Source organism: Topomyia yanbarensis, chromosome 3, assembly GCF_030247195.1.
Source record: "Topomyia yanbarensis strain Yona2022 chromosome 3, ASM3024719v1, whole genome shotgun sequence".
Lineage (NCBI taxonomy): Eukaryota > Metazoa > Arthropoda > Insecta > Diptera > Culicidae > Topomyia > Topomyia yanbarensis.
In genome coordinates this window covers 29979864-29988539 of record NC_080672.1, presented here as the reverse complement: position 1 = coordinate 29988539, position 8676 = coordinate 29979864, and the positions used below count along the sequence as shown (strand labels likewise).

Below are 8676 nucleotides of genomic sequence, written 5' to 3'. Positions count from 1 at the left end.
TATCGACAGCACCAGCGTAAATGAATGAAATCCGAGAGCCGCTTCACGTTCTGGAAGGAAAATACCAGCAAAGCACCTCGCGCGAGAAATATATTGAGTTGGACAGGTACTCACTTAGTGAGCCTGTCTAATAGGCCTTGTATTTTAATTTCTCTGCGCTTGTGTTGAAGAAACAATTGATCGAAAAAGAAAACGTACCGCAGTTGAACTACACGAATTTCTGGAATAAATAAAACCAGCAAAGCACCTTGCGCGAGAAATCTATCGATTTGGACAGGTACTCACCTTGTGAGCCTGTCTACGAGGCCTTGTATTTTCAAATCTCCGCGCGCTCACTCATCAAAACTGATGCAATCCAATATTCGTGAAATTCTGCAGTTGCCAAAAAACGTGACGTAATATTTAACGGAACCACTTTTGCACCTTACAGCACCAAACTCCGTCTCCAGATAGAGAATCACATGAAAACATCCAAATTCTGCAAGCAATACACCAAGCAAAGCACCTTTCGTACTGATATGTGGATAGTTGGACAGGTACTCACCTATTGGACCGGTTCAACATGCCTTGTACATTCAAATCTACTTTCTCTAGCCATATACACCCTCACACACAATCAAACAAACATCCTCTCTATTCGAACCAGCATACAAGGATCAATCAATTTGCCAGCAGGCAACCAGGGCTCAGCGTTGAACGATGCAAACAACCGATTATTTAATTGATATTTATTCACTGCCGGCTTGCACTTTTTATTCCGATGCCAACGATCCAATCCAAGGTTGATCCAAATTCGATTCGCAGCAGCCTTCCCTCGTCCGAGATTCGTCAACCACCAATCCAAAGGATCCCGCAAAGTAGTGTAGAAAATACCAGCAACCAGAAAGAAATCAAAAAAACGACCAGGTAGAGACGAAAGCGGGAGTTAATTTGTTGGACAGGTACTCACCTTGTGAGCCTGTCAAACAGGCCTTGAATCCAAAATTCTCTCCAATGGTCTCCAAAATCCTCCGATGGTGTTCTTTCCCAACTGCGATGGCTGCTTCCTGCGTCCCGTGTATAATAGCAGCTGGCAGCGATGGCGACCTCCAAATAGAACCAGCAATCCTTTCGTGATGGCGTAGTATTTCCTTTGTACCTTCTCCAAAATGGTGCTACCGACGCCGCGTCGGTTCTTCGGAACACAAATAATCCTGGTCACGGCACCAATGTTTTGGCCTCACCTTGGTGTGTTCCGGCCGAGAGAATTGTCCAAGGCCAAATTTGTGGACGATCCTTAAACAGCTGTTATCGGCTGTTTACCTTTCCTTCCAGGTGTTAGCGAACGAAGACGGGCAGTTCCAGGTAAGTTTTCCAACAGGTTAAAGCGACGATCCAGATGTGATACCGGTAAGTAATAACGACACAGTTCTTACTCTTCACTTAACTACACCATTTATTAAACAATACTACACTACTTTATTAAATAAAAATACAAAACAATTTGTGGTCGACCTAACGCAATGAAGGCTGTTTTACGAATGACATAAATACGCAACATCAATTTACATATACGAAATAACATAAAATACATAAATCTAATGTCCAAAAAATGGGAGCACTGCTGTACGAAGCGATTCGCATCTCTTGTCGGAGTTGTAACTCTACCTGCGCATGTTACGATTAATCTGCACGTCTTCTTTTTATAACCTCTGTATTATGACAGTTGTCATCAACACTGACGTTACTCCGAGGCAGGGTGGCCAGATAGAATTCCTAAATATCGGTAGTTATCGGTAGGCCGGGTTGTTGTCCCAAAAACGTAGTATTGACATAGAATTGTAAAATACTGACAACACAGATCACAGACCAAATCTAACCCAAAAAATGAATGTTGAGTAGGATGTGTCCAAAATCAATAAAAATCGGTAGTTTTCGGTAGGAATAACAAAATATCGGTAGTTTTGCCTTGGTCGTCTGTGAATCGGTAGGGAAGACCAAAATCGGTAGGACTACCGATAAATCGGTAGGTCTGGCCACCCTGCTCCGAGGGGTGCGACGTCCGACAATATCGTTGATTCGATCCAACATCAAACGAATCGGACTAACAAAGTTGTTTGTCGGACGAGTTTTTCTGTACGCAGGAGTAGACTTGTTGACAAAACCCACCGCTGAATTGTCAAACAAACGTCTAATGGATTGCCTAATAGACAATAAAAGTATCTTTATTATTTTCACTTGCAGTGATAAACTGATGCATGCGGTGTCACCTAGCGATGAATATGCAAATTAGTGGGTATTCTCCATGTAAATTGTCGAACAATCCCATACAAACTTCGAACACGTTGACCTCGTAGCTAGGCTCGGAATCGACTTAGGGGTAGGCCGATTGAGCTTTTAAAAACACGTATTTTTTTCTGAGCCGCCTAGTTTTTAACGTATCTCAAGGTCTATATAAGTTCAAGATAGAGGACGGTCATAGCGTAATTGGTAAATCGATTACCTTGTACGTAGCTCACGTGGGTTCGATTCCCAACCTCACACATAGATTTAGAGATTTTTCTAAAGAAATTTTCCTAACTCGAAAAAGAGGCGAATGAGTCTAAGGTTAAAACCTCTATAATCGAAACAAAAAAAGATCAAGATGGTAATTATTGAGAAATGGGACTAATATAGTACAATCGTGCTCACGAAAGTATCAGAGAAACCTTCATCCGACGAAGCTATAAGCAGTGTAACAGCTTCATTTTAAAACCCGTCAAGTACTGCGAAATAAGAGAAATGTAAAACACCTTTACTCACAAAAGATATTTAATATTTTTTCGGTTTGTCTTGGTTGTTCCATCGATGTTCTGTTGTAATTTGGTTCATCTACTTTCGCGAATCACAACTATACATGAAGTTTGCGATTCAACTCCGTCTCATCAGTATCCGGCAATATCGACTTGACAACCAGATTTCGCCATGTTATTATCTGGAATCTGAATTACTCTGCTCACGAGATTTCATCCGTGACCTGTTGTTCGTTTGTTTCCGTTTTGGTTTTAGCGTCCATCATGCGCCAGTTACAAACACAATGTCGTCTTTCGCCAACAGAAACGGTCAGAAATGGATAGTCGATTTCAAATTATCCATTATAGCAATTCTCTTTTTTTGGCACCGCAAAATGGTTTCGATGCAATTAATGCAAGGTTTCAATTATTATTTCCCCATCTTTTTGGAATGAACAAATTGGGATGCCCCCTGACCTTCTGCCGGTCCCGCCGTTGGTCGAAAACCAATCACCGCACCTGTGCGTGTTTTTGTCGTTCTTTTTCATGTGGTTGAACATTTTTATTCAAACATGGAAGTCAGTGGCTACCACCCACCACTAACCAAATTACAGTTGAATTATTTTTTTATTGGGCCAATTTTGGGTCATTTTCTCATTTTAACAGTTTATCTTATTCGCTGTTGACCATTCGCTTGATTTCTGTTTCAATTTCTGTTGAAGCCAAATAAACAGATTCCTGCGAAATGAGGCACTTGGTGAACATCTCATCGACCTTCGTTTTCTCTATTCTCTCAGCCTAGTCTAAGCAATTTTCAAGAAAATAAATAAACTAAAGATATAAGTAATCGAAAATTGTAGCGTTTAAAATTTGAAATCTCTATGTAATCAGCTTAATTCAGTCAAACACGACTCAAACGCTTCAGATGGACAGCTGTTCTCTGTGGTTAGTTACTACAGCAGAAACCAATTAAAAGTGCTATGCTATATTTCACCCTAAGGAAAATTTGGTAAAAACCAAAATTTCTCACTTGGGTGAAAATTTGTTGGTAATCTATTCCGACAATACGTTAGTGTCGGTTTCTGAAGAGGCGAAGCCGAAACGCAACATAGTATGAAATAAGGATTTGTGCCCTCCTGTACAAAGACTGGTTTTTACCAACAAATTTTCACCCAAGTGAGAAATTTTGGTTTTTACCAAATTTTCCTTAGGGTGAAATATAGCATAGTGCTTTCGCATAGGCCTGCTAAGCCAAGACAAGTTTCGGCTTCACTTGTGTCTCATCGGCATAAACAGAACTTCTGCTCGAACGGGACATCACGTTTGATCAGTCGTTTGATTGAAACACATAGTGTGTTTTAGTTTTAAGGGATTTGCGTCAAGCCGGCGCTAATCTATTCCGACAATACGTTAGTGTCGGTTTCTGAAGAGGCGAAGCCGAAACGCAACATAGTATGAAATAAGGATTTGTGCCCTCCTGTACAAAGACTGGTTTTTACCAACAAATTTTCACCCAAGTGAGAAATTTTGGTTTTTACCAAATTTTCCTTAGGGTGAAATATAGCATAGTGCTTTCGCATAGGCCTGCTAAGCCAAGACAAGTTTCGGCTTCACTTGTGTCTCATCGGCATAAACAGAACTTCTGCTCGAACGGGACATCACGTTTGATCAGTCGTTTGATTGAAACACATAGTGTGTTTTAGTTTTAAGGGATTTGCGTCAAGCCGGCGCTAATCTATTCCGACAATACGTTAGTGTCGGTTTCTGAAGAGGCGAAGCCGAAACGCAACATAGTATGAAATAAGGATTTGTGCCCTCCTGTACAAAGACTGGTTTTTACCAACAAATTTTCACCCAAGTGAGAAATTTTGGTTTTTACCAAATTTTCCTTAGGGTGAAATATAGCATAGTGCTTTCGCATAGGCCTGCTAAGCCAAGACAAGTTTCGGCTTCACTTGTGTCTCATCGGCATAAACAGAACTTCTGCTCGAACGGGACATCACGTTTGATCAGTCGTTTGATTGAAACACATAGTGTGTTTTAGTTTTAAGGGATTTGCGTCAAGCCGGCGCTAATCTATTCCGACAATACGTTAGTGTCGGTTTCTGAAGAGGCGAAGCCGAAACGCAACATAGTATGAAATAAGGATTTGTGCCCTCCTGTACAAAGACTGGTTTTTACCAACAAATTTTCACCCAAGTGAGAAATTTTGGTTTTTACCAAATTTTCCTTAGGGTGAAATATAGCATAGTGCTTTCGCATAGGCCTGCTAAGCCAAGACAAGTTTCGGCTTCACTTGTGTCTCATCGGCATAAACAGAACTTCTGCTCGAACGGGACATCACGTTTGATCAGTCGTTTGATTGAAACACATAGTGTGTTTTAGTTTTAAGGGATTTGCGTCAAGCCGGCGCTAATCTATTCCGACAATACGTTAGTGTCGGTTTCTGAAGAGGCGAAGCCGAAACGCAACATAGTATGAATTAAAAGTGAACATAATTATATTCTCAATTTTATAAATATAGGCATTACATATGATAAAACAAAACAAATGATTGAGAAATAACTTTGCAAGCATTCCTAAACGAATAACATTTGCCCGCGCAGCGAACCTTATAGTACATATCGCCTCTTATCAATTCAATTTCTCCACAACCAAATTCGTTGTACATTTCAACTTGAGGAAAAACGGCGATTCCTGGTCAGGTAGAAACGTGGACGGACGCAACTGATATACTCCCGCTGGAATGTTTTCCAAATCTAGTACACAGAAACCGGACCGGTAGCTTCCGGTGGTTTGCGATATGAACGGTGCCGTCACTTCTGTATCCTCCAGCGAGACGACTGTCAGTTCCAGCCCAACTTGGTAAACTTTGGGACCCCGAAGCTCGGCTACCAGCTGACTGGTGTCTTTCGGGCCCACATGCAGTCTGTACAGGGGGTTGTTTTTGTACGTAAGCGGGTGGTTCGGACAACCACCAGCCGAGCGTCCTTTCCATTCGCCATTGATCTGAAAGTTAAAATTTTCACATTCATTAAAAGAATAGTAGACTATTTAAAACTTCTTACATTCTCCACCGTCTGAAATTGATTGTCGATTTTTCTCAAATCGAACTTATCTCGACAATAAGCCCGCAACGTATAATAGATTGTTGCCGTTTTTTCGTATTGTGATATCACAAGAGTGTACTTCCGAACGGAACTTTGATCTAGTCGAATTTTACACAAATAGTGCGGGCTGTTAATTCGTACGCCATCGATGTAAGGGGGAGGATCCGCTAAAATGAATGAACGTTAGTTATTCAACAGAAAATACGGTCCACCTAGGCAAACAAACTTACAAGGATAGTAAACTCTCTTGCCGTTGTTTGTATACACCAAAACTGTGATGTATTCTCGATTCTCGCGAAAATCTTCAATCGTGGTAATGTGCCGTGTTAACAGAATCCAAACGGAGCCTTTACCCGCTGGCACAGTCAAGCTGAACTGGGGATTATCACCGACATTGTACGCATCCTTCATCGGTCCAACTCCCGCGTTCCACGACTGATGTATGCTGTAAGTATACTGAAACAGTGCCGGGTCCCAGTTCAAATAGAACACGTCAAAAAAGTTCAAAATCGAGTTGTAATCAATCCAAAACACGCCATTATCATAGTTCGCCGCTAGTTTGGGATCATAATCCAACAATTCCTGCATTTCCGGAGTCCAATGAACAGCATCGAGCTCGGAATAGTTTCCGCGCCACCGTAGGTGAGACCAAGGATTTTTCAACTGAAGTAACTTTACCCCATCGATCTCTCGCATGCTAAGAACTGCATAGGCATGAGTAGAGACTAATCCAGTTCGTTCGGCCTCTGCATCAGATAGATCTCCGGTAGCAGCAGTTACCAGACACCGCCCAGCGGCGAGACCTTCCTTAAGGCGATTGAAAACTGCATCGGCGTTAAAATCCGAATCTTTTGGACGAATTGATGCTCGCTCCGGGATCCATCCTGTCAACGCATGCAGATCGATGTTCTGAAACAAAAACCTGATATACAATCCTTCTAGGAACAATCTACTTCAGCTTACACTATTAGAACCAGGAAAATCATAACCACCCATAAGCTTCATATAAGCCTTTTCAAGCAAGGAAACCCAAAATTCGCTCTTATTACTCGAGTAAGAGCAAAGCAACTGATTATGCCTCCCCAGTGGCAAATAGTCATCAATCACCACCTTCCTCGGAATCCCATTGACATGCATCCGAACCGAGTACTTCCCGCTAGGATTATAAATCGGTTCATCTCGGCTGTTTCTCGGATATATAATCGACGTTAGAATCCTACGGTTGAACTTCTTCTCGTACAGGGAAGCCACAGCCAGCGACGCAACAAAACTACAATCCGAAACCACCGTCTGTCGAATGCTGTAAAAATCCGCGTGATCACCGGCAATAAGCAGCGGTTTCTCGCAGAGATCGCTAACCCGTATCCATTGGACAAAATCTCGCTTCTGCTTCGGTGCCAGCTCCAGAAAACCATCCTTGTCGGAAAATGGAATCGGAAATATGAACTTTTCCATCAAATCAATGTCCATAAATGGCACGTAAATTTTCGAGTTAATGTGAGACGTGTGCTCCAGCACTTTCTTCTCCTCACTGGTGTATGCAATGCGAGTCCCACTTACTTCCAGTTTGGGGCTTTGCAATGGGCTAGCTAAAATGAATACTTTGCATTACTGACATATTAAAAATTGTACAAGTCTTACCTCTGCTAGCACTACTTCGCACTGGATGAGCAGTAGTTGTTCCACGAGATACCGTGACATCCGCAGGCGGCACATACTTGATGCCCTTCAGCTCCTCGGCCCGTTCCAGCGCTTGTTTAGCGAATTTATTTAACTTCTCCCGCTTTCCTCGATCCTCGATAGACAGAATAGTTTCTACCGCCTTTCCATACAACTCGATAGCCAGTTCCTTCTGGCCAGCTTCGTCAGCATCCAGTGCCCGGGAAAGAATCGACCGACAATCCGATTCGGACGACATTCCACAGCCTGTTAAGGATCAACACTCGGATAGAACACAGATGATATCGGTTTCACAATCGCGTTCGCAGCATGTGGAGTTCCCGAAATAATGACTCGAATGAATTTAAATTTGTGCTCGTATTTCACATGCTGGATGAGTCAGCTTGCGAAAGTTGTTTGTTTCGTTTGCATAGATAGCATATTCCTTCTGTTATTGTTCTGATTGTCGGTTATGTTTGTTTTTGGTGATTTTCTTCTTTATGCTGAACACACTGAAAATAATCGTTTTCTAACCAATAGTTAATTCATCAAGATGCGTGGATAATAGAGGCACGGCTAAAGGCTACTGTACACTTCGGGAATTTTATCATGGAATTTGGGCTGGGATTTTGTGCCGCATTTTTATCACGGAAAAATTTTCACCGTTATCTCTCCAAGCTGTTAAAATAAAACTTTGGATATAATACTGCCTCTGTTTCAAAAAAGCCAATATATTCAGACATAATAAAAACGACAATTTTCGTATTCATGTCGGATTGGTCCGGCCGGATTTTTGGTTTGCAGAATTTCTAAAATCCGCAACGTTTTCCGCTGTTGGGTGTACACTTCATGGAAAATCGAAAATCCATCTCCCATTTATAATGCACGGAGAACAAATTCCTTTGATCATATTCCCGAGGTGTACCTCAAGAATTTGATAAAGGAGTTTGGGTCGAGATTTTGTACCAGATCAAAGGAAAATTTTCCGCCGGTATATCTCCAAACTGTCACAATTAAACTTTTATTGTTTCTAAAAATACCGGCTGGTTCACAATAGCACCACAGAGAACAAACGTCCATCTTCAGCATTCAACTTGTGTAAAAATCCCTAACGTTTTTAAGGTAGTTGGGATATCTCCACCAGGTACGCTACTCTC

General features: G+C 41.8%; 1 protein-coding gene across 1 annotated transcript; it reads right to left on the bottom strand.

Moving 5' to 3' along the window:
* Positions 1 to 5226: 5226 nt before the first annotated feature.
* Positions 5227 to 8022, bottom strand: LOC131690246 (calpain-7-like). Its single transcript, XM_058975845.1, has 5 exons — positions 7502 to 8022; positions 6824 to 7449; positions 6091 to 6769; positions 5819 to 6027; positions 5227 to 5759 (listed from the first exon to the last, which is right to left on the bottom strand). The coding sequence occupies exons 1-5, from the start codon at positions 7776 to 7778 to the stop codon at positions 5385 to 5387; spliced, it is 2166 nt and encodes a 721-aa protein (XP_058831828.1). The 5' UTR covers positions 7779 to 8022; the 3' UTR covers positions 5227 to 5384.
* Positions 8023 to 8676: the final 654 nt, after the last annotated feature.